Genomic DNA, 27,040 nt, shown 5'->3' with positions numbered 1-27,040 from the left:
CTAATTTTGGTCAATATTGATCCATTAAATGATGCCTGGATGAAGGATCACTGGCTGTTGCTCTGGCTCTGTTTTGTGAAACCCTGGAAAAATCCAAACACTGAAGTATACGGCGTGTTGTAAAACACATGATTATTATTGAGTCCGGTAAAACTTCTGACAGTGATGCTGCTGTAAAAAAAAAAAGCTGATCAGGGTTTTTAGATTGAACGTCTTTGGTGACAGCTCTAATAAAGAAAACAGTCAGGTCACCTTGAAGGCCACTGTCATTAAAACATATGACTGGGGTCACTATTGACTGCGGTCCAGATTTAGACTCAGGCACCATCTCATCTCATCTCACCAGGATCTATAACTACTAAATCATGAAGTGTTATTAAATGTTGACAGAGTGTTTGTATTTCAGCTGGTGCAGCTTTTTCCAGCACTGGTTTATTAGTGGCCTGTAAAAACCAACAGTTCATCAGCTAGTGTTGTAAATGATCTGCTCCCTCGCCCAGTACACATCTGCTAACTAGATGTGTCATCAACATAAAACTATTACCTGCCTTAGTCTCTAAGTAGCAGAAAAGAGGATGATCTATGTTAACACTGTTTGTGTTAGTGGGGAAATAAAGGTCCTAAATAATAATAATTGTTTAATAATGAGCTTTTATTCTGATGCTTCAGCTTCTGTTCCCATTTATTTTATTTTCAAATTTTTACTTATCTTTCAAGCACATTCACTGAGGGAAAATGTGAGACAGAGAAAAGGGGCTGACGTGCGACAAAAGGTCCTCCACCCTAATTAAACTCGGAGCATTTCAATCAAAAGGAGAGCATTCACATGTACATCTGTTTTCCAGCGATGCCTGACTCCTCTCCACCCCTTTTCCCCCAACACGTTCTTCTTTCTTCCCACTGTTTACACCGGGGCTGCGATGTAGCTTGAGGCCCGTCATTACAGGCGTTTGCCGTGAAAAGATCACCGCACGTCTTTACACGGGACATAAGGAGGTACACAAAGCCAGCTCATATAATTTCAGCCAGGACTTTAGCTGCCTATTAAACACAAGGATGTGAGAAACGAACACACAGATTATGGAGGATCAAAAAGACGTGAGTGACGAACATCACAAAGTGAACAGTCAGCACAGAGGCTGCCGGGAGGAAGGTCAGTGCGCATTCAGATGAGCTTTACTACTCACACAAACAATATGCACACTCAATAAAGAGCCTGGCTTTTATGGAGCTGCTATAAGAAGATATAGTATCTAAGCCTGGATTTGTGTTAGTGGCACTGCTACTTCAAATCTCTCTCTCTCTTCCCCCCCACAGCTTTATAGTCAAAGGTGACAAACTCTTTCCCTCTGACCTGTGTGGTTTTATGTGTTTCCCCGCTCCAACACACCTGATTCAAATACATGCGTCGTTATCAGGCTTCTGCATGACAAGCTGACCATCAGGGAAACATCGAAAACGTGGAGGGCTCTGGTAGCCCAGGATCCGGATTGAGAAACACTGCTTTACACTGTGGGGTGGGTGCAGATAGAATTTGAATGGAGCTTAACAAAAAAAAAAAGAAAAAAGAAAAAAAGATGCCTCAGCTAAGCAGCAGAGTTTTGCCAGAGTTTTTCAGGTCAAAGGTGTTGTTGATCTCCCTTGTGTTTTCTGTTTGCAGTGTTTCTCAATCCTGGTCCTGGAGACCCCACTGCCCCGCATGTTTTAGAAGTGTCCCTGCTCTAACACTTCAGGAGCTGGACTGAGAAACCCTGTTCTGTTGCACATAATCAGAGTCAGAGTGAAGGCACCTGTGGGTCTGCTGAGAAGAAGGCTTCAATAAATACTGTTCACCTGTGCACAGTTGGAGCTGTTTTTTTGTTGGTTGGTGCCTTAAAATATACTGTTTTCCTCACAGCCATTTTATTTTTTATTACAAAGCTAGCATTTGTTTAATTGTTTTTGTTGATATTTGTGATATATGCTATTCAGGCTCAGTTTAATTTTATTGTTTTCCTTCACTGGCATCTCAATTCGGTCCTCCCCTGTATTGTTATGTAATAAAGGACCTCATAACTGCTTTGCATTGTGGAATACTAAAAAGTAAGTAAGAGATGAGACAACAAAGACTCAGAAACACACACAACATAATTATACTGTTACAAAGGACACAGACATGCAGATACTTCTGAAGTCTACATTTACACCATACCCTCTTGCCCTAAATTAAACCGCTTTCCTCTTTGACAGCGGCTTCTTGTTCGAATGAATTCAATTTAACGGACAATCAAAAGACGGCTTTCAATTTTTCCTGACCAATTTGGATGCAACCTTAATTTAATTTCACGCACATGAATGCATATAAATATGGTAAAAACAGAAATACTATTATGCCGTTCACCAAAAAGATGTGACTCTGCTGCATGCTTGGCTTTAATAAGAAGCTTCTTTATTTTAGTTTTGCATTGAAAAGGAGTAAAAATAGGAATAGGACGTAGGATTTTATCCGTATCATTATCTGTATTCACAAGGGATAGAGTTTGTGATCTTATTTATTACATATTATATTTAAAGGCAACATCTTGCCTGTTCTCTCGATTTAACTTGCCCATCCGTGTATTGGTGAACCCTGGACTGTATTAATGTGTAAAAAGCAGTGGATTGAGGACACGCGTGTCTGCAAACACTCATACCTGCAAAGAGCTATCTGATGTCTTCTCTTCCCTCAACACTTTCCATCCTCTCTCACACGCAATCTGTTACTTTTCACCCACTTTCATACTTTTCTCGCTCTTCTTGTAGGTTTCCCCCTCCTCACTTTAGAAGACAGGCGTGTGTGGAGCCTGGACACAGTTCATTCTGAGGTAAAAGCACAAGTATGGTCATAGCAACAAAAAGCCACACACACACACTTTTACTGTCTTCTTCATCATACTTAATTCATAGGCGTTTCAAGAAGTGAGTGAGTTCCTTCACGTGCGGGCTGTGAGTACCTAACAGCACAGTGATACTAACACCACTGTTCACTCTGAGCCACTCAGGGTTTATTGAGTGGAATCACTCAAGTGACCTAAAAAGCCTGTGAAAGCTGTGAGACTCCACGAGCAGATTTTAAATCTTGTCTCAATCAAAGCAACTGACAGGGAAAAAACAACAACAAAAAAACAGTACTACGTTACATGTGAGAAACCATTAAGAGTATTTCACCAATTAATGATCAGGGTTCACACACATTTTTCTGAGGTCAAATTGGTGAATTAAATATTAATATGAATTCACACAGTACAAGCTCAAAATTATTATTTCACTTTTTGGAATCACATTCAAAGAGATGATGATGATGATCAGCGTTAAGCAACCAAAATATAATATTATGTAATAGTAGCGGGATTTAAAAAAAAAAAAAGGTGGAGAAGTTTTTAACTTTACAACGTATCTTCTTCTTCTTCTTCTTCTTATTTTTTTGGGAGTGAAATACAGTTACTTTACTAGTAATAGTAAAATTCAAGGACTTTTAAAACTTTGAAAACACAACATTAAAATTCAAGCACCTGCACAAAACCCTGATTTATTACAGTCCTGTGACCCTGTTGTACTATTTTATTTACATATTAACAACAATGAATGCAGCAGGGCCAACTATACATGCCCCCCCCCCCACACACACACACGTTCTTCTTCACTGTCAGAACCTGATGTCGACAATGCAGCTTGACAGTCAACAGTGAAGCTGGTGTTTTTAGGGTTTGTTATGCTAATAGCAGCAAATGTTACCTTGAGCTGCTTGCCTCAAGCAAAAATGAGGTGCAGGCTGCAGAAATCTGCTAGGACGTGTGCTCTCGAACCCCTCGCCCCCCCCCCCCCCCCCCCCCCCCCCCCCAGATTCTTCTTCTTCAGATGTGTTTCATTTTCAGCCGCAGCAGTTTTTCAGGTTCTGTGCAGTAGCAGAAGCAGTGTCGGTACATTTTTATAACATATTGTGCCTTTATTACAAACTTAGTAGAAAATGTTTCAATCAATATTTATGGTCTTTTGGATGATTTGATGCTCTACTGCTGTTACATTGATTATAGTTATACCTGGCATTAAAAAGGTTTGATCCAATAACAAGTGGACATTTCTAATTGTGTCAGTTTACGCCTGACATTAGAAGAAATGTTAACCCTTTAACACCGAGTGTATCGCAGATCAGACCCAGCGCCATGGGAGGGCATTGGGGGGCCGTGCCTGCCCTGGACTGGAAGTTGTGTGACCAACTCTCTATAAGAGCTTGGCAACTGACGTCACACCGCAATGCATTCTGGGATACCCGCGCCACTTTGGTAGCCTCTGAAATGAAGCCATTCATTCATTCTTTCCCCGTTACATAGTTAGAACACATTAAACAATAAATCAATTGTTCAAATGTAACTAACCCATGCACTACCATCGATATTGTTGTCCACCTCGTTCTCTCTCTCTCTCTCTCTCTCTCTCTCTCTCTCTCTCACTCTCGCTCTCTCCAGACAGGGTTGTCCAGACAGACATATACGGGGGTCCGAATTTACTATAGTAATAATACATTTGTACAGTTTCAAACACAGGCCATTCAAAAAGTCCCAATGCTAAGATGACTCATGCTGAAACGGCAATATATTCAGTCTCAGGGAGCTCTCTGTCAAGACATACACTTACACATACACACAAAATGTGCATACAAATTGGCAGCTTGTGTACATCCGACTCCAAATTAGCATGTTTGGCCTGTTCTTGCCTTAAAAGTGAAAGTAAGAAGCATGTTGAAATGACAGATGGCAGAAAAGATTAAAGAAAAGGCATATGCCGTAGCCTCGGGCAGTAATGGAGAACAATATGCCAATCACAGGGTTAAAAAGGGACGTGGGAAGTTTGAGGCCAAGACACACTGTTATATAAGTGAACAGACTTCAACAAGTCCTCGGGAAGGTCGACGGAAAAAAGCAAGCTGGCATTAAAACCCTTTCTTTGTTTCCAATATTAGCAGTTCCTGCAAACTGTCAGCATTTTGTTTGTCAACAATTGGTTTCCAGACATGTATAATTTCATTTCGATTGTTTCTCTTTTGATCAGGAGAAGTTGTGACGTACGACTTTCTAGTATCGATGTAACTTGCCACTGCGCTTTTTTGCCTTAAAAGCAAAAGCCTGGAATGTGATGATCGGAGGCTAAAAGTCCCCAGACGCACTCATCTTTTAAAGATGTAACGGCTAAACCCTCCAACCTCACCAGCCACACCAACAGAAAGGAGTCACAGTAGTTCTCAGCTCAAAAGTATAGCAAATAAATATTAATCCAAAAACAGTGCTTTGTGTCACCGGAACAGGTGAGCGAGGGACTTTAATCCGAGTGACAACTCCACAGAGTAACAGGGGGAGGAGAGAGTGGGAGATACGAGATAGAAAGCAGGACAAAGACGGGCAAAACTCTCTGACAGATGCATGCAGGAACACACTGTGCAGGTGCCATAATGAAAACCAAAAAGCCTCAATCACGGGTAAAAATACTGAATGTTGTTATTATTATTATTTTGACAGCTTGTCGAAAAACCACCGCAGCAGCGCGGAAATGTTGCCAATAATGGGCTCCAAATCTCAACCATACTTGTGGGTGAACGAGCTGACTGAACTGACAGCGAGTAGGTGGCAAAGGAGAAATTATACAATATTATATATTGTACATTATATAAGACAACTACAGGACATTTAATTGGTAAATTGTGTGACACACATACTGAACATATTGATAATTGTTTGTTTACCACGTCTCTCAATAGTGTTCGGGGTTAAGACCTGATTATTATACATACTTATGTTAAATAAGGATTTGAGATTGATGGAGTTGACCAAATGAAGACCTTGCACAATGTATGGGAATTGAATGAATCCAAATTTTGGATTAAAAGGCACCTTTGATTTCCGAGACATTGCTTTTCATTCACTTTTCACTTTCTCTACTTGCCTTTTTACATAAAACATCCCTTTATCAAGTGTGGCAAAAAGCATGGATAACTTCTACATCCTTCTATATATTCAGTATGTTTGTTACTTAACTGTAATAAGGAATACCCCACGACTAAACATCGAGCCAGTAAATCTTCATTTAACTCAACAGAATTGTTTAAGACCGAGAAGGAGAGCTTAACACAACAGGAGTGAGACTGATGATGAAAAATACCTATACTAACCCATTGTTTATCTGTATCAGGGGAGGACATTATAAATAAGACTGCCTCTGGGTGTTACTTGTATATTGTACCCGGTTAGACAGAGTCTTGAATGTCTGTGAACTGCCAGCTTTCACATACCCTGCACTTCACCCCTTAATGCTCCTCGGCTACATGTCGTGCCCACGTCACACTGAGACAGTAATCCACTCTGATGCCATAAGAAAGGAGTTAAAATACCGTCATGCTCCATGTTCCACAGGCAATGTGGAGATGTTATGTGTGTGTGTCATTCTGCTAAAAAGTGCTAGATGGAGACTTCCTTTAAAAAAAAAAACAAAAAACTTTGTCCTGTCCAGCAACTTGGACATGCAGGACACTGGACAGGTCGCCAGTCCATCGCAGGGCAAACACACAGAGAAGAACAATTCCCTCTCACCCATGGTGAATTTAGAGTTTCCAATTTACCTCTGCATGTTTGTGGACTGTGGGAGAAGACACATGCACACATGAGGAGAACATGTTGCAGAATGTGTTACTTCAATAAAGAATTAAGTACATGGACAGCTAAAATACAGTTTGCAACAGTTTTTTTTAAATTGAAATACACAACTTTTTAGCGGAAAATTATATTATAATGTTCAATTGTTGGATCCCCTTGTTCCACATCTGCTAACAGGAACGTTTCAGAGTGCCGGCACGGCACGGCACGGCTCGACTCTACATGGTTTGGTTTGTTTTCCATTACTATAGTACCTCCTCAACATGGGTGGAGTCGTTTTATAATGAACAACAATAACACACAAACTAGTGTCGAGCAAAGCAGCTCTTTTCAGTGTACTGAATCATTAGAATCAGTTCATTAAAAATCAGTGCTGTCACTAAATACAGACTCCTCTGTTAAATATTTAGCAATTTCTTCGCTAAATGTTGGAGACTAACGCATGTTTTCGGGAGTTTCTACGTCTTTTTAACTGACCTACAATTTGGTAATGTACGGTGTGATTCCTGTGTCGGACGTCGCGAGAATCTTCCAGTGACGACACTCTTAGTCTGTTGACGTCACATTTAGTATCGGCTAAGGTCGCTTGAAAAGCAAAAAAGGAAAATAGTGGAAAAGCGGAGATCATCCCTTGACTACTGCAGTTTTCCCACATACCAATTTTACCCAGCCGAGTGACAGATTACAGTTAATCCTAAATACCACAGCCACAGACTCCTGACAGCAGCTATGAGGAGCTGGCATATCAACTCCATTTTAGCTGTACTGCACTACTGCAGTTTAAGGCTGATTTAAAATTTTATTGAGCACCCTTCAGGCACATCCTAAATTAGCTATATCACCAAGGTTTTAACTGTAGCGTGCCACAGCTGAGCCCGAGGAGTATTTAAGTAGCTCCACAGAAAAGGTGCTGGGTGATGTGATTATCTACATTCTGCCACACTGCATTGTCCTTTTAAAGAGTACATTTAAAACTTTTTCAAGAATTTATATTTAATTCTTATATGTACTCTTTTAGCATGCTATCTGGGGTTCACTGTAGCTTAGCTTGCCCACTTTGATATCATTCTTTTAGCATGCTAGCTTGGGTTCACTGTAGCTTAGCTTGCCCACTTTGATATCATTATTTTAGCATGCTAGCTTGGGTTCACTGTAGCTTAGCTTACCCACTTTGATATCATTCTTTTAGCATGCTAGCTGGGGTTCACTGTAGCTTAGCTTGCCCACTTTGATATCATTCTTTTAGCGTGCTAGCTTGGGTTCACTGTAGCTTAGCTGGCCCACTTTGATATCATTCTTTTAGCGTGCTAGCTTGGGTTCACTGTAGCTTAGCTTGCCCACTTTGATATCCCTTTTTCTATGTTATTTACAGAAAAACAACAGACTGAGACATGATTTTACAGCAGGAAAATAATTATTTTGGGAAAAAGAGAAAAAAACCCGGCAGAAAAGGTGTCAACGAAACATTGTCTTTTCTCAAAAAACTACATTTACCTAGTTAGAGTACACTCTGCCAGGAACATGGAGAGTGAGAGTGCAGAGAATGTCAAAAAGAAAGTTTCCTCACAAAGTCGGGACTCACAGCAAACATGCAGAAAAACAGAAGTAAGGGACATGTCATGCTGCAATATTTTCCACTTTCTGTGTTCTTGTGCAACATGGGGGTGTAAGCGTAGGTTTGTGGCACAAGTGACTCTATAAACCAGTATAAGATGACAGGGTGTAGGAGAGCCAAAATAAATAAAGCTGAATTTTGCTCCCAAATCCTTCACATGTGATTTAAGCTGAACCACAGACAATATGAGAGCACATCTGGCCATCAGCTGATGACAAATTAGCCAATATTTCCTGGCTTCTGGTTTAGACAGCAGCTACTGTATGTGGACCAAGACTCTGTCTTCGTTGTTATCTTTTCTTTTCCACCCTGACTTTTTACCAACAGGCAACCAAAGCCCGCTCAACCAGAAACCTTCGCTGACAGATACGACATATTCACAAGCAGAAACTGTTGATGGAGGTTAACCCACAGATAATGATGCACCTGCTCCCTTCCTGCTGCTTGGAAAATAAAGTTGACCTTTTTTTAACATACTCTGGAGGAGATTGAAATGTGGGTTACTTACAAAAAAAGCTCAATGCACGGGGCGAGATAATTCTGCAAGAACAACCGGTGTCTGAAATAGTTGTTTGATGGAAATAGATGTCATGTGTACTCAAAAGTACTCTGACAAGCCCAAAGGGGAAAAGTAAATTGATATGGGATATTTTTATACTCGCTCTGCCTGATACCTTGGCAGCTTGTTTGTGCTACTTCTCTGTCTAGAAGTATCTCATTTGGAAACAATTGAAAAGAGAACATTGGAATAACTGTGAAAGAACTCAAATGACATCACAGTTATAATACTGTGATCACATTTGTGCAAAACAGGGACTCTGTAACATCCACATTCTTTGTACTAGATGATGCAACAGATTTAATACATAAATCAAAGGTGGCATTATTTAAAAATGCCATTACTTAGACATTTTAAAATGTCAAAAGTTTATTTTCATAGACATATTGATGTTTCATTTTAGACAAAATCAATCAGGGCGCTTTCACGGACCAAGTGTTTTAGATATGAATCGGTTAAGCACGACAGGTGCTGCTTCATTCGTATACTGTGCACTCTGTTGCCCCCTGGATTAAAAATGTAACAAGCAGACTGGAAACCAAAAGCACTGCATAATGAATAATCTGTTCCTAATCAAAATGTAATGTAAATGTGTTCAGAAATCAGCTACTCATTTGTAAAGCAAAGATAAAAGAGCTTTGAACAGTGAAGGCCTGTATGCTCCATTACACAACTGACACGCTCAGACTTTGAGTTGCGTTAAATATCAAAGCAAAAATTAACAAAACTTGTAAATATTCATAGAAAAAAAGCGTGCGCCTTTACTTACTGTTGGTTTTCAGGCGGGCCGGCTCACTGTTGCGGCTTCCGGCTTGGTTGATCGCCTTAACAAAGAAGATGTAACGGGTGCCACTCTGCAAGCCGTGCACGGTGTAGTGGTTCTGCTTGATGTTGGGTACGATCATCCAGCTGTCTGCCGAGTTGTACAAACCTGGCAGATCCACAGAGGAGCACACGAGCACATGGAGAATACAGCATGAGTAACCGTGTTCTGTTGATACTCTCTGGGTATGCAGAGCAGTCAGCCTTGCTTGTTTAACAGAGTAAAAAAACAATTCTCCCCCAAAATGCGGCCGGAGCTGTGTCCTATTTTCTTGAAGTGAGTCATCGCACAAATGGGAGCGTCGTACGAGACCGCGCAGCTGCTGATGTTGTGACAAACTGACATACTCCATTACCTTTTCATCAAGTTTGTCAAAGGATTCTCTCCTGAGGCAATAGCATGTGTTCACTATAGCCTGGATCCTTTACCCATTAAGAACGAGACACACTCACTACATGACAAGTGCGTGTCTTTAGTAACGGCCTGAGGGAAAAGGAGTGTGATAGCCTTTCAAGTTGAAATGTATGGAAATGTGCGCAATACCAACATACCCCAGTTGGTGGGCCCTTTGATTCAAAGTGGCTTGCAGTAGAGTGTTAGTGATGGCTGAGTTAGCTCTGCAGTCACCTGCTACTAAACACAGTCTTTGCAGTCTCTCAGCTGCACTCGACTGTGAAGGATGAAAAAAGGAAAATCTAAGCTCAGGCCAGAGGAGAGGAGAGGGTTTTCTACAGGCCTGCTCCTTTGGTTTCTAGTCTTGCTTGAAATAACAGGAAATCATTTTTAACCTTAAAGTTCGGTTGGGAGATTATTTTTTGGGATTTTGTTACTGTATTGCTTAAAATCCTCTTCACACAGTGATTGTAACCAATTCATTCAACGCATTGTCACAAAAATGAAACGTGTCAGTCAGCTGTGGAACCGGCAGGTCTGTAAAAACACCATCCAATCATATTGACGAATGAATTAGATCGTTATGCATCAATCGTAACGCCCCCCATGTGCACCAATCGTGCAACGCCAGAGCTTGTGCTAGCTTGCTGAAAATGGCAGTTATGACAGAAAAGGCCATAACGTTTTTTGGGAAAGCTACTGCCAGGAAAAAGGCTGACGCGGAGCGATCCAAGACCAGAGTGAATCAATCGATGCTGCGTTTGAACGGTGGCGACAACTGAAAGTAGCACACCAACAAGCATTGCGCGTTCCTGTGCTCTGGAGGCATTGCTTCGGAGTACAGTCCGTGTGTATACTGTACATGTAGATAACCCCTGGAGTTGAACCATGCATAAACCATGCAGGTGTTGGTGGAGAGTATTTATCAATAGCTTCACAAACATGATGAGTCACACCAATATGCCAACACCAGGACACCAGACAAAAATGATGTTTTATGAGCAAACACGTGTGCGACAGCTTCCAGAAAGAGCCACTGACCACCAGGTTTAAAATCTCGTTCACCCACTCAAACATACTCTCAGCACATATGAGCCCTTGCCAAACTAAACAAAGCATCTTGATTAGTTACACTACAGCTGAGGCTAATGTTTGAGGAGTTTAAAGAAGCATGATAATCCTTTTCATTGTCTCATCTTTCCTCCCCAGAGCCGAGCTGTGGGGAAATAAAAAATAAATAAAAATCTTGAAAGGAAGAGAGCTCTCAGGGCATTGCCTTCCGTGTCCCTTCTGGCGAGGATGTGCTGTGAATTATTGAGCAAGAGGGTAACACTATGCATAAGTAATAGCTGAGAGTCTGCTTGTAAATATAAATACTTCACGGGACGCAAATAAGGCCTTTAAAAGTGAGGCAGCTTTAAGAATGAATGAGGGGCAGGGTCTCCTAAAGTTAGAGTGAAGGCTGCATTTTCACCATATCTGGCAATTTCTGCAAGGTTTCGTAGAGAAGGGGAAAAAGTAAAGGGGAGGGAGTTTAAGAGTGCTTTCTGGACACCGTTGACTTTATAAGAGAGAGGGCCGGCCGATTCATCTTCATTTTATTTGCAGTTTTCTTCACAAAAAGCAAGTTTATTGATCTACTGTGACAGCTCACCCAAGTTGGTTAAAGAAACGACGCCACCCACGTGTCGTTGTAGCTGCACCCAGACACAATGAGGGGAGGCTCTCAAGACGTGACGCGACTAAGAAATGACGGAGAAAGACTTTGAGCTGTAACCATTCCAAAGCTTCTGATCTACACAGCGCCTCTCCACTTCTGCGGAATCAAATTAGGTCAGGACACAGCAATAGGCCGCCGCTACTGCCGACACTGAAAAGAGACGGTTTCTGACGCCGCTTTAGTGCACAGCGTAACTTCAAAGTGTGGCGGAGTGAGGCACATGCGCCACTGAAGCAGAGGAAGACGACGGGAAGTGGGAGGAGACGCATCAGCCGGTGTCTTGTGTCCAGACATCGCGTGTGTGTGTGTGTTTATGCATGTTTTAAATGTGCGCGTCTATTCGTGTGTGCATGCGTTTTTGGTCGAAGCAGACGGATGAAAAGCACGGATGAGGTTTTGTCTTTGATGATGCAATACGGAGTTAATGGTGTCAGCCGAGTGTCTTCACAGAGGTTTCTGCGACGGGCAAAAACTTCAGCTGCAAAGATTGATCCTAACATATCAAACAGACGGTCAGGTCAGTTGTCATGAATACACATGGTGCTGAGATGAGGCAGTATACTGTAGTAACCGTGCAGGCTTCTCTGAAGCAAAACATATACGATGTAGGTCAGTGTTTTCAGTGTCAAAGTGACAAAACATGGTAAGACGAGTGTGGAACTGATGATATGATTTAGCTTCTCAAGCATTAAGTTGCAACAAAATATGATGCAAAAGGCTGAAAAAGTTGTAAACAAATGGCTAAAGAACCATGACTAGTGCTCACTAGTACACAGTAAAGGGAACATTAACCCAAGGCCCTCATGATGCTAAGCTATTTTCAAATATGCTCTTTTTTGTTACTCCATCAGTAAGATTGTAAAAGAGCCAGAATATTTATTCTAATTATCAATAAAATCAGATGATGCATAAAAAAAGTCAACAATATCCGCCTATACTAACACATTTAATTAACATATTATATTAGCTTTTGTTTATGTTCTTGTGGTGCTCCAAAAACAATGCGATCCGTATATTTGTTTTGAACGTACACAAGACCATAAAACCGGTCGAGTATACGCTTAAGCATAGCCCCGACTTCAATCTGAGCATGTGACTCAGCAAAAAGTGGCACAATATTTACAACCATCATTACCTCTTGGCGTTGTGATATTGATTAAACCATTAGGATGTAGCCCTTAATTATTAAGGTTATATAACCATAGTGTTTATGTCAGCATTACTGTCTGACTCTAAAGCGCGAGTGAAAATTAATCTGGAAGGACAAAGCAGAAATCACCTCCTATTTCCTCTGTAGATCAGTTCATTACAAAAACAACAACAACAGTCATCTACTCTGTTTTCCTTTCTCTCTTGTTCTCTCGTAGCTTTCCTTTTTTGCTCTTGATCTTGAACCTGATAAAAGGTGATACAATGTGTGGGTATAACGTGGGTGATTACTCTGTCTTCTATCTTATTATTTACAGCTTTGCAGTTCAGATGTTGGTCGGCTGAAAAACGAATGGGTCAACAACAGAAGGCCCCTTGGCCACGGGTTTCTGCGACACAATTGCAGTGGGCGACGTGTTTACGCACATGTCATATTTAGCTCTTTGACACTGCCTACATTTCACCGTGGTATATTATGATGATTTCATCTGCCGGTTCTATTTCCTGCAGCTGTGCTTGGATGCTCACGCAGAGGCGGGGTTCACAAAGCACCATGACCCCCATTCCCCTCTCCCCACGGGAGGGCCAAGGCTGAGGATGAGACCAGGAGAGGAGGCAGATATAGCGCTCAAGTGGGAGCATTTAGCCACTTGGAAAAACTTTGAGAGAAATGCTATGGTTAGGAACCCAAGTGGCGTGGCGAGCTAAATGGATTCTCTCTTTGCCAGTTTCTCCTGTGAATCTCTGAGGACTCTGTGGCAGCACACGCCGCTGAGTATCCGAGTCACTCTGTCTCACAGTTGAAATGTATCCTGATGTTTCCAAATGGCTGGGGCACTTGAGTTGCATGGTTTGACGGAGAAATGTCAGGCTACACAGACGAGGAGGAGGAGGAGGAGAAGAGATGATGAAAGGAACTCAGAGGGGAGGACAAGAGTGCAGAGACACAGGTGTGTGTGTTTGGATGAGTCTTTACATGAAAGCCTCTCCTTTATAATGATTATTCACTCAGATTTTCACCCCCTCTCTCCCTTCCTTAACGCAGTGACAGCCTTATCAGCTGATTAGTGGATGTTGGTCCGATTTCTGGCAAACATGAAAATGGCGTTGATGAATATTAGAGCTCTCGAGCGTGATTTATGAAGTTTCAAGAGAGTCACATCCGATGATATCAATAATGACAGTGTAGCACAGGCAAGGAGGAAAAATGACAAACTGCCCGGAGTGATTTTTGTCAACCGATAATTGGAAAAATAGACATGGCTCCTCGTGGGATTGGGATAAATGCTCCGACAACAATTACAACAGCATAAAAAAAAGAAAAGCTAAGATCTTTTTTGGCCAAAGTGTTGTTGACTGTTTGGCACAGACACAATATTTCCCATTAAGTCCAGGAGTGAATCTTAAAAGCACACCCTCATGAGCTGGACGCTGGAATAGTAAAAACCCAACGATATCCAACAGTTTGATTAGATATTGAAGACATAAAAAGAGAAATTCTGTGGTGCTCCAGTTTATGTTTGGTGGAGGTCAACGAGTGTGTTTCCTTGTGCTTGTGCAAGAATGGGTGTGAAGTGATTTAAGAAAAAAAAGGGCATTTATGGTACACTGTTTACGATCTCTGTGTGTGTGTGTGTGCATGACTTACTGATGAAATTGGTCTGACCAGTGTAGATGGTGTACTGCAGCTCGTAGGAGGTGACACTGAACTCATCCTCCGACGTCCAGTGAACAGTGATGGTGTCGTGGGAGGCGGTGCACAGCTCGTCTCTTATGGACGGCGGGCTGGGAGCTGTACGTGTATGACACAACAACATGAATCATAATCAGACCCCAAAACTGGAAACGATCACTATGAAGGCCTTCGAACACCAGACACATCAAAGTAGTGAAGTTTAAACCCCTGCACCAAGCAACCTCTCCGTTTTATTTCTAGTCCTTATAAATCATTTGCTTAATCGAGTGGTCTTGGTGTAATTGGAGGAGGTGCATCGGAAATTCTCCTTGGAATTATTTGCAAATTTGTGCCGTTTTTTCATGTCACCATTACTGTGCAAAGACCTTCCACCGTTTGACTTTATATTAAAGCAATTCTTAAGCTGCTTTTAGACATGCACTGAACCCTAGAGACAATGTCCTGCTGCTTTCATCATACGTAAACAACAGTCTCCGGAGAATGTCTGTGCCCCAATCTCTGGATAAGTAACATTATGTATCACCTTTACAATTTTCCTCAGGGAAACGTCTTCTAAAAAGGTCATACGATGTTTATATCAGCCGGTGGCTGGGAAAACATTTGTTTAGTAGTAATACAAAGTTCACGTAACTCCTACCTGTTAGGTAATCTAGTCCTTCTAAAATCTTCTTCTCTCTGGAGAAATCCAGGGCAAAGTTGTCAAACGCCTCATTCAGGTTGACGTCAGGGATGAGTACCTGAGAGGACGCCGTCGCCATGGCAACCCTTTTAGTAGGAAGGGAAATGTCACGTGAAGGGGGTAAAGAGTTGAGGGAGCGGAGGTCACAGTGAGGGGAAATGAGGGGAGAAAATGAAGGGAAATGAAAAATGTGTGGAGCAGAATGTCAGAAGGGAGGCAACAAAGGGTGAGAGAGAAGAAACATGTCAAAGAATATCAGATTAAAGCTCCGAGCATTTCACTGTAACACAACCGTGTTCTCTGTTAACACGGAATAACTGACTGACTCAGACTCTGTAACAGCTTCGTGGAAACTTTCTCCTGCTTCTGTTTTGAGCCTCAGTGTGTGGCAGGAGGCAGCCTGAACCTGAAGTCACTGCAGGGTTACAGAGCCGTGCACAGCAGATCACACACCAGGAACTAGCCCTTCTGTTCATCGCTAAGGAGAATCAATCAATAAAAGCACACAGGCATGTGTGTAAAGAATAAATAAATAAAAAAAAGTATGGGCAAGAGAAGAAATGCTACACCCGCTGCAAGAGACCGGTGGAGAAACCTGCTGGCCTGCAGGAGCTGAGGAAGGATGGAGGTATGACTGTACAGCAGCGTGGAGGAGGAACTCCAAACTGCAGCTGATCGATGATTTTCAACAGTGACTTGACACGGACCACAGGAGCTAGAGAGGTTTGATATAACGCTGCTTTCAATACTCGCCTCTCGCTCTGAGATTGCGACGCATAGAAAGGGGAACTCATTTTTAGGGATTTGATTAAAAAAGATGAATTTGCAATTGTCAAACATATGAAATCCATTTTTGTGCGAGGCCGTAAATAAGATGAGACATCTGATTATACAGAGTCGGAGAGAACAGACGTTGTCACCTGTTTATGGGCTTAGATTCGTCGTAATATTATTTTTGACTTGTTAGGGCCGCGTGTTGGCAAGAATCTCGCGATACGATACATTTACAGATACGGGGGGTGATGAAATGATACATTTGCGATATATTGGGATGCTATAAACAAGGTGATATAATTTTCAATGCAATTTTCCCCACCGAAAATAGTCTATTTTAAATAACTAAAAGTATCACATGTATAAATAAGATGTTCATTCTCCAGTGCGAGGAGTGGAAGGAGGGGGAGAGAGAGTGTACTGCAAAAACTGACAGTCAAAAGGCTTAAATCACAAATCCACAGTCAGAAAACCACTGTAAACAATATTTCCATATCGTATCATATATCATAGATAAAGCATAACACTGTGACATGTCACAATATGTTCATGTATTAATATACACACCTTATGTACATAGGTATAATTAGTACATAATATAGAAAACTTACACAAATTGCAAGGATAAAGAGCACATCATTATGTTTTCTTCCTCACTGTGTGTGAGAGTGTGTGTGTGTGTGTGTGCGTGCTCTACATTGCCCACCTTTCTGCTACATTTCGGGCGGTCTGGAGGAAGCGGGCGTGATCATTCTCCTTCAGGCTCTGCTCCGCTTGTGTGATGAGAGCGCTGGAGCGTTCCAGACACTGGCGACAGTTTGCAATCTGCTGAGCCAACTTTCGCAATTTCATCACCTGGAACACACACACACACACACACACACACACACACACACACACACACACACACACACGTAGCTTCTTAGGACGTGTTGTGACATCACATCAGTCTCGCACAGTCTTTCACCCCCATTTACGTTCTCTTTAATGGACTTCACCGTACACACAGCTCAGGAGTATGTGATACATGACGCGTTATGACCCAAACACATCATGATTTCAGTCAAAATACAAATACTTCATTACTGTACAAAATTCATGTATGTACTTGACTTTGTTATTTATATCTCTAGCAACATTTACTTACATTTCCTCTAACTGCAACATGGGGTTCAGTGTCCTGCCCAAGGACACATAGCGGAGCACATAGACTAGCAGAGCCAGGAATTGAACCCACAGCCTTCCAGTTAAAAGACAACTCGCCCCACCACTGAGCCACCATGGCTCAATCCTAACTGCTTATCAAATTACTTTTGATACTGAAGTACAGTGAATGTCATATACTTTAAGCCTCGTAGGGGGACGGTACCTCCTTCACAGAATGTAAACAGGGTCCGCCATCTTTGCTAACAGTTAAGCTAACAGGACCAAGTGTCACACGTGGACACGTAACAAGGAAAAGAATGAAGAGGTTTCTCAACTCAGGGGAAACTGAGGTTAGGAAGCACAACTTTTCAAAAATACTAGCCTTACTATTCTAGTTATACAAAGCTAAATGCAAATTGGTGAAGTATTCCTTTAAGTGATATTATAAAACGTGACTTCAACTTCTACTAAAGTCATTTTCTGGTAAGATACTTTTACTCAAGTATCCCTTTTAGGTACTTTATACAAGACTGCAACACTTAAAAGAAAATATGTCTTTGCCAAAAATACTCCATAATAATAGTGAAATATTGCTGGCAATAGAAAGTGAAGAAAAACAAACACATAAATCCTATGCAAATGAATTGAATTGAATTGAAAACCTTGCAAGGACGAGAACTTGAAGACGTTTAAATGTGTGGACCATGGTTTCTATTTGAAAAAGATTAATTGTTCTTAACCTGGGTGTGTCTGACAGCTGTCAAACACTCACATACCCAGTGTGATGTAGACACTGAGACAGGAAGACACAGAGAATGAGGAGCACGTCCTGCTCATGTGGTCAGAGGTGAAATGAGCCCATTGGCTCCCTGACCTTATGAGAGCTTTCCATAATAGAGGAGCAGAGGTGAATAACATAATTGTTAACTGATACAATGGCAGCATGGGAAGAAAAAAAAGATACAGACAGCAACTCATAAATAAAGAGCTTATAAATTCTTGCTGTGTGTGTGTTTGTGTGTGTGTGTGTTCCATCAAAACACAAACATTGACAAAATTGTCCTCCACCACCGAATCACAGCCTTGTAAACATGTCACATCTATCTCCATGTCCTTGCTGTCAGTGTTTCAAATGTACTCGCACAGGCGACTGCAGAAATACAATGCCCTAAAGTCACAGCAGTAAATAAAAGACTTTGGTCCAACAAGCATGATGTGCACATCAAGAGAAGGTTACCGAGTCAGATCGGGCTCCAGAACCTTTATACACACACATAAACAGGACTGTATTACACTACATTACCCAGTTATTAGACCCTTTCTGTCCTGTCATATAGTTCCCAACTGAGCACACAGAAGCCATTCTATAGCGACTTAAATCTAAAGTAATATATTCATCTTCACGACGGCTCATGTCCTGATCCCGAAATGAACTTTCGCTTAATGAAAGTCACCACTTGAAATCACCCAGGCTGCTTATGAGCTCTGAGACGGACTCTCGACTGCTAAAGGTGAGGGCTATGGGACAAAACGGAGACTGAACCTCAGCAATGGTGATGAAATGAACTTTTAACTGGCAGATGGCAAAGCTGCTTCCTTGAATGAAAACAGCACCTTCAGCAACACATTTCTAACCACACAGAATAAACAGAACACCCACGATTATAAGACCCCTCACAGGATTAGTCAGTTTTACTACCAGCGAAGCAGAGCTTGAAATTTGCAAAAGAGGAATTTGGGCACATGACATGTGGTTTGTCATCAAACCCTCTGAAAGGATCCCAACATTACCTAACGTGCACTTGCGTTCTTACTGTCGTTTCTGCTTAAAAGCACTCTCTACGCTGGCAACTTAATGGAGTTTTCAATTAATGTCTTTGCTGCTAAGTCCGTCATAATCTGCTGTCCCCTGTGAACGATTATAAATGACATTTGAGCAGGATGTTGACCGCACAGAGAGGAGAAGCGAGCCAGGTTTAATGGCTGGGTTATTATTGTGCAACGTATCCCTCAAACAACAGTTGCAGAGATGATTACTCCCTCTCTTTAAGAATAACGGATACTGTGGCGCTTTGTCTCTCTGCGTGGTGAGATCTTGCGTCTGCGTCATCTGAAGCTGAAACTGCACAATTTACTCAAAGCTTTACAAACAAAGTGCCACGGTGTTATAAAACGAGGCCGAAAAACTCTTCTCTCTGGCTAAATTATTCTGTTTTTTTAAGTTAGTGAACAGAAAACGTAAAGTGGACTTCACAAGTTATGAAACAGGTGCAATTATCGTGTATTATTTGTCAGAAATGGATTGGATACGTTTGACGCAGTGAGAGCAATTTTGCAGGCAGTTCAATTTGCTTTTTTTTTTTTTTGCAAATTATAGAGAAAATAAACTCATAACTCTCTGGATGTCTTTACTGCAGGAATAAACCAGGGAGAAAGTCTGTCAGATCGCCAGAACGTACAGCTGCCACAGATGAGAGCGAGGGAGGAAACAACTCTCTACAAATGAGTCAGCGGGCTAATGGCTTCACTCAATGAGAAAGTGACCCGTCTACAGACATCTGGCTGAAGAGGAAGTTTTGTGAGTATAGCCAAAAAATGTCATTTTGTCAAATGGCTGAGGGAGGATTTAAAAAACAACAACAACAACAACTTTAAACCCATTTACAATAGGCCTTGTTTTGCCAGTGTTATGTTTTTATGGCATGCAGTGCTATCACAAAAAATAAAGGATGGCTTGAAGAGGCTACTTCATCAGCGAGCCACATTCATTTGTCGTCCCTTTCTACCTCTTCATCTAAAAATGGCAACGTGCACCATGGATATGCTACCAAAATGAGCCTGTAGCAGAAATCAATTTAAGATATAAGATATCCCGACTGACCTGGTAAGTTTACAGGTTTCTATATGCATTCTCGCGAATCAATTTCATGACCTTAAAGCTCCAGCGCCGAGCCGCTGTCGCTCCCCGTGGATTCCTGAGTACGCGCTCTCTAACCACGCAGTGAGAGTGTTTCTACTTTACTTTGGTAAGTTATCTGTTGTATAATGCTGCGTTACTGACTGACGATATTGGATGCTGGGTGTGAAAAGCAGCCTCCAAAAAGAATGCTGCCTTCACGTGCTCTCGGAATTATGGTAAACCGCATTGTGGTTTCCAGTAGGAGTACAAATAACCTTTGACATTTCAGAGAGTTGTCACGAATGGTACATTTATTTATCATGAATTATTATTATTGTTCCTTTATTGTTGATTGCGTAAAAAAAACCCTGTGTGTCGGCGTGTTTTTCATTTCACTCAGGCAGAGATAAGCCCACACCTTCCTCCCTCAGTGGCTTTTCAGTGCCGTGCCACACTAATTCCTCCGAGATACCGTCGTATGTCACAAACGGGTCCTTGCTTGTCAATTAAACGTGTGTCTCGATTGTATAAGTTATTTTAACAAACACCTCATGCTGCTGTATTTGAATTTCTAACAGCCATAACCTTGTAAAATGAAGGGGAACCAAAAAAACAAGCAAACAACCCACACAAAATGGATTATGGGAGAAACCACTTTTTTTGACATCGGCTGAAAAGGGAGAGGAGAGGAAAATAGGGCACAAGACAGGCAGATGATACAATCACACAAACATAAAGCCATGGGGCTAGTGTGGGTTAGTGTGTGTTTTGCTTGGGCAGGGAGAGATTAGACGTGACTGCCGAGTCTCCTACGAGAGAAACTAAGCTTGTTAAAAGGAGGTAAGACGGAGAATGGGAGCACCTTGCACACGTCTGTTCACCGTCTGCTCGTGTCTACATAATCCAGTTTTATTGTTGCACTGTCACTTCTCAGCACTTTCACATCAGACACCGTCCTCAATCACAAACCCCCCCCTCCTCCCAGCACCATTAGTAGTTTGTTTAAAAGCTCCAAATGACCTCTCCTCTCCAAACTCTGTCCTCCATCTCCTGCATTCTCACTCCACTAACCTCTCCTCAACAGCCTTTTTACAGACACACACTCTCAGGAGAACAAGCCTTGCTTTTTTGTGTGCAATCATTACAGACACACTGTGAGATATCTTTTTTTTTTTTACCTCTCTCTCTCTCTCTCTCTCTCTCTCTCTCTCTCTCTCTGTGTGTTGCTCACACGCATACCCTGCCACACACCTACTTGTGTCCTTGTGTTCAGTGTTTGGAAATCTTTCATCTCTCCACAAAGCTCTTTTGCTGCCTCAGAGCTTCCTCCACAATCGCTTGAAACTTCACCTCGGGGAGGCTGAGATTTGGAGTTGCCTCTGCTCAAAACTGTAGGCACTCGCGAGGGACAAACCGTGCATGCACGCACATGCAAGTGGACTCTATCTATCTCTATCTCAGATTCTCTCCACACCAAAAAAAACCCCAAAGAAACATGAGACACCTGGACAAACATAATGTGTCCATGGCAGTCCAGCTCACATTCAGCTCACATTCACTCTCTTGTACAAAATCACTGCTTTCCCGACCGGTGGACTCGACCGCTGTGAGGCCCGAGCTGCGTTTCCTAAATATGTGTTTGGCAGCGTGGCTGCATGCAGTTTGAACTCATGTATTATTAATGAAACAATGAAATGTGAATGCGATAAAAAAAAAAAGCCCACATCTCTGTTATAAACCTGAAACTGCATTAATCAATATGGTTTATTACGGACAATAAATTAGATAAATGTGCGTTGTCAAATTGGCTTGTAAAAGCCACAGACAGTTATCCTTCAACTCTGTGTCTTTATGGAGCCATTTAGCCACTCGTCGCTTATTGTTTTGGTCTATGGGTACACACACACACACATATATATATATAAATATATATATATATATATATATATATATATATATATATATATATATATATATATAGACAGGAGTTAACACCACTTCCAGCAAGAGACACAAGTTGTGGCTGTTTTGTATGGAGGAGGACTTGGGGCTAATTTGAGAAAAAGGGAAACAGCCTGACGTCTGAGATTAAAGTCAGAATTTTAATATTTTTTGACTTTAATCTCAGAAATCAGGCTGTTTTCCAATTTTTCTTTTACATTCTGAGAAAAATAAAGTCAGATTTAATATCAGCATTCTTCCATAGTTTGGAAATCTTGAAACTGGTCCAAGCCTATGCATGAGGAGGTAACGATGATCCAAATATATCATAACAATACATCAGTGATCTTAAACCTTAATTTAAATCTTCCGTTAACATTAGTTAATAATCTGTCAGTCCAGTGATAACGTCTGTGCCAAGAGTATGGGACAGAGAGACAGATGGACATCCAAATAAATGTCCATCAATGCCTCTGGCCACCGCTCATCACCAGTGCGAAGGCATAAAAACTGAAAAGCCAATTTATTGTTATTGCTCAGCTCCAAACGGCAGGCTGCTAAAGAAAGTTGATAACTGTGTCCAAGCACGGTGAAGAATGTGAAGTGATGAGCGCTGATTTGTTCATCAGGAAGTACGCCACTTCACAGCGCCACAGACATCTGAAATCTCAAGCGAGACCAGAAAGTGCAGAAAGTGGGGGAACACTTTACCTTTGACTCTTTGATCTTCACAGCGATGACCTGCTTTCTCTGGCGAATGATCTCCACGAGCTCATCACACTCCTCCACCAGCTTAGCTTCATGCATGGCTGTGTTCACCTGCAGAGAGAGAAGCAGATGCACATGTGAACGGTTAAATCAAAGAAACCCTTGGCTTTCAAACAACATTTTTCATCATTCATCATGGGATGTTACACTGGCACTACTTATCCTTGTACATAAATGTAACGCCTGAATGATCATAATATGAGACGATGAAAGCAGGTGTCAGGCTCCAAAAGAGAGACACACTCAGATGTGCGTCCAATGTGCCAATTTATGAGATTCTGTGATTATTTTAGGACCAAAGTTGCCAAGGCAACTTCATCATCGGTCCGTTGTCTCAACATAACGCGGAATGAGCAGCCAGCTCCACGTTCGCGCGCGTCGGTGGATGTTACTAAACATTAGAGAGGTTTGCATAATTGCCAGTTTGAACCGTGAATATCAGGTCTGCCAACTACATAATACAATTATAATTGAACCTAAAAAAGCTATTGGAATTTAATTGAAAGTTTTGAAAAAAAAGAGAAAAAAATAAAGCTTCAATAGGAAGTAATGTTTTTTAAGAAGGACATTTGAAATATTACTTTGAGGACACTGATTACTGTTTCATTGTCACATTTAATGGAAAAGCCACAGTTCACAGGCACAGTTTGTCTGCTTGAATTCCCTTTTAATAAACAAGTCAATAGCTTTTAAAAGGACGACTTTTCTGTCATCATGTGGAAAAAAACCCTTGCAGATTTTAGTTTGACTGCGTTCACGCTGCAAATTCCAAAATGAGGTTTGCACGAGACAAATAAACGACATACATGTAATCCACATTTTATCATCTACATAATATTAAGAGCATTTATTGGGCTATTTAAATAGCCTTATCAATTGTTAACTTAAAAATAAATTTTTATAAATATAAATATCAAATTCCAATACCACCATATGCATTTTCGTTCTTTACATTTATCCATATAATATACGTATGTAGAGAGGGACTTGAATGATTCCTCTCACATACATTATCTCTGGGCTGGGACGTTGCTGTCACGCCGCAGTCTATTATCGTACTTACTCCGAGTTCCACTCATCACTCCACAAAGCTCATTACAACTCGCCAATCCACTTAAGCCCCATTATTCACGCACACACACGCACGCAATCCAACACACACTTCATTCCGCGTAGCGCCGTCTAATGACTGCAGGTTAGTAATTAAGCAGGATAAACGCAGATGTCCGGGATCAATGTGAATTACAACCGCGCTCTCCTCCTCGTTCAAGCTCACACACACACACACACAAAAATGACCTAATTCTTCTTTTTTCCACGAGCTTCTGATGTTGTTATCGACTACCCTGCCACACAAACTCCGTCGCCTACTGCGCCGCTCACGATTCATCAGACTCCTCCGCAGGTGCACTGGAATCACGGTGCCAGCTCCACGTTAGATTGACGGCCTATCGTCGGTGGAGCATGTGAGGAACAACCACGGCGACACTTTCTACTTTCAGGAATTTCCACCACCGGGGAAAGAGTCATCGGAGCGGATGATGGGGGGGAAACGGTTTGTGTGGATCCTATGTCCACATTTCTGAAGAAGAAGACAAACCCTGGTCACATACAGTATCTATTCTTACTGTGTTTTCATGTGGCCACAGGTGACAGTCACCATGCACCACCCACACACCCACTTACTCACTACTGTTGTCAGTGATTCATCACTGTTATCATCTCTAACGACGTTAACTACAGATAAGTGGACTGAAGAGTGCGAGGGTGAGTTCTCATGATGCTGCAATGCTCTGTTCAGTGTTAATAATGCAAAAACGACGTTATACATGTACAATTTTATTAGTATCATTTCTAACCTGTGTTTTATTGACACGCACTGTTCAGACTCCCTTTAACAGTGATGTAAAAACATAATAGAGATGTTCATACAAAACTATGGCAAATATGTTTTAAAAAGCCCAATATGGTCTATGACCGTTAAAGGCTGCACACCATTTACACAGTCCTTTAGGAGATATTTGCTCGTCTTCACGTAAAGATCGCTGCATCAGAATGGTTTAAACGTCCAAATGAATTATTCCAAAGCAAGATACCTGAATGCTAGAATAAATGGAAGTTTTGTGAGATTTTCTTCCACTGAAGCAGGGCTGCAATTATTTAATCAATCGTCAAGTGTTTTCATAATTGATTTGATCGGTTTGGGTGTTCTTTCTCATAATTAACACAAGCGCTCTGACTATATTCTTTTCTCCATGTAACAAAGAAATCATTCAAAACTGATTCATGTCCGTTTGTGGATAAAATAAGACATGTGAGAACATTATCATTTTGAGGTTTGGGAAACATTGATCAATGTTTTATTGACTTCATGGACCAAACAAGTGCTCAATTATGAAATGAATTGTTAATTGCAGCCCTACACTGACGCTCTTTGATTATTTGTTACATGGTGATGAACACAGAAAGAATCATTCACATTAGACACATCCTGACTGATATCGAGCTATTCTCTTCTGCCATATTTCCCAAGGGGTTAGACACAGCCATCAGTGACAAACTGTGGACGACTGCATTAACGAATTTAGACAACAAAGACAGACAATAATAATAATAATAAAAAAAAAGAATATTGTACAATCTGGCTCCCAACATGGCCGTCATTCCCAAAAGGTAGAGGGTCAGAGCAGATGTTAACCCCTTGTTCACACAAAATCACCACATCTAATTTCATTTGTGCGCTCATTCCATTCCATCAGCCTCTCCTTGTCTCCTTCTTCCCGTTATTTGTTCCTCCATTCTTTATATTCTCTGTCTGACAGGCCCCCTCGCTGTCTGTTTTTCACTACTGGCCCTCCCCCTCCATCACCAGCGTGGCCCAGATTATGTCCTCAGAAGATGCGAAAGGGTGCTAGATTTATCTCTGATATTGTCCAGAGTTGCTGGGACATTTCCTGCAAATTTATGACCCCCGCACGGCACATGGCTCTAAAACAGAGAAGAATGGCTTTATGGACGCAGTGAAGTAGAAGACAATGCGAGTGTGAGGCATTCATCAAGGGTTTTATGTCAAAAAGTGGTAATAATTGGAAATTACTTTAAATCTAAACCATAACACTGGCCCCATATCCTGATATTGTGTTTCTTTGAGCCTTAAAATGCTTAGTGCACAGTTATTTCTTTTTTTTTTTGTTCACTTTATGTTTGTCATGTTTTACACATAATAACTGTGAATATATTTGTAGATAATGACACTAGTGATAATAGATTTGAGTTTGAGATTTTTGTGTTTATAGATACACTTGTACAGGCCTGTTATAGCAGTAAACACAATATCACACAGAAAATACTGGGTTAAAAATAACCCAATTTGGGTCGTTTTTCCACAAGACTGCTGGGTAAACATTGGACGAACCACACAGTGACTTAATATAAGCCAGCAAGATGAGTTGAATATTTAACCCATTCTCCCACAGCACAGCCACACTTCATTACACACACGTCTGACTGACTGCCTCGCACCACCCGCAGGGAGCAGGGACTATGTGCTGTCACTGCATCCATGCAGAATAATCCGTGTCTGCATCTTAAAAATGTATGTTTTCCTCACCCCTACAGAGCATCTGCCCATCTGCCAACATCTTAGCAAATATAACATAATTGGTGTGTGTGTGAGAGTGGATGGTTGTTTGACTCTATATGGGTGGCCCCTGTGAAGGACTGGTGACCTGTCCAGGGCGTGACCCCGCCTATCGCCCAATGTCAGATGAGATTGGCGCAGCGCCCTCCGCGACACTCATGTGGAGGATAAAGCGGTACAGGACGGGTTGGAGGGATGGATGGATAACATAAAAGATACAAATCAAAAGACCAACTGCTTTAAGAACAACTGACTATATGCATAGAGCATCATTTACAACTTCTTGTCCTTACACTAATGATTAGGGTTGTTTTCACACCTAATAATCCACTAGACTTGGTTCATTTGGGGGGTTGCAACATTCAGCCGGTCCGAGTTTGCTTTAGCACTTTTGCACTTTAGTGAAACAAAGCAAACCTTTTGAATAACGCATTCCCCTCCTCGCCTGAGGTGGCTCTGCATTATATGCAAACCTACGACACATATACGCTGCAACAATGGGCTCAGCCTTTTCTCCCAGCTATCGTTCTACACGAGTGTGTGTTTTGGTTGTGTTTACCCACGGTGCCCCACATT

At 41.6% G+C, this 27,040-nt stretch overlaps 1 protein-coding gene across 5 annotated transcripts in view; it reads right to left on the bottom strand.

Moving 5' to 3' along the window:
• Positions 1-27,040, bottom strand: part of mid2 (midline 2) — a 130,809-nt gene that overhangs the window by 7,339 nt on the left and 96,430 nt on the right. For all 5 annotated transcript variants that reach the window (XM_058649838.1, XM_058649840.1, XM_058649836.1 and 2 more), the window contains 5 exons: positions 22,768-22,875; positions 16,777-16,925; positions 15,255-15,382; positions 14,570-14,713; positions 9,606-9,767 (listed from right to left, as the gene is read on the bottom strand). In XM_058649838.1, the coding sequence (XP_058505821.1) occupies positions 9,606-9,767; positions 14,570-14,713; positions 15,255-15,382; positions 16,777-16,925; positions 22,768-22,875 (691 nt within the window). The remainder of the gene's footprint in view (positions 1-9,605; positions 9,768-14,569; positions 14,714-15,254; positions 15,383-16,776; positions 16,926-22,767; positions 22,876-27,040) is intronic.

Source organism: Solea solea, chromosome 14 (genome assembly GCF_958295425.1).
Source record: "Solea solea chromosome 14, fSolSol10.1, whole genome shotgun sequence".
Taxonomy (NCBI): domain Eukaryota; kingdom Metazoa; phylum Chordata; class Actinopteri; order Pleuronectiformes; family Soleidae; genus Solea; species Solea solea.
Note: the sequence above shows the minus strand (reverse complement) of the source record. Positions and strands in the feature narration are given on the sequence as shown.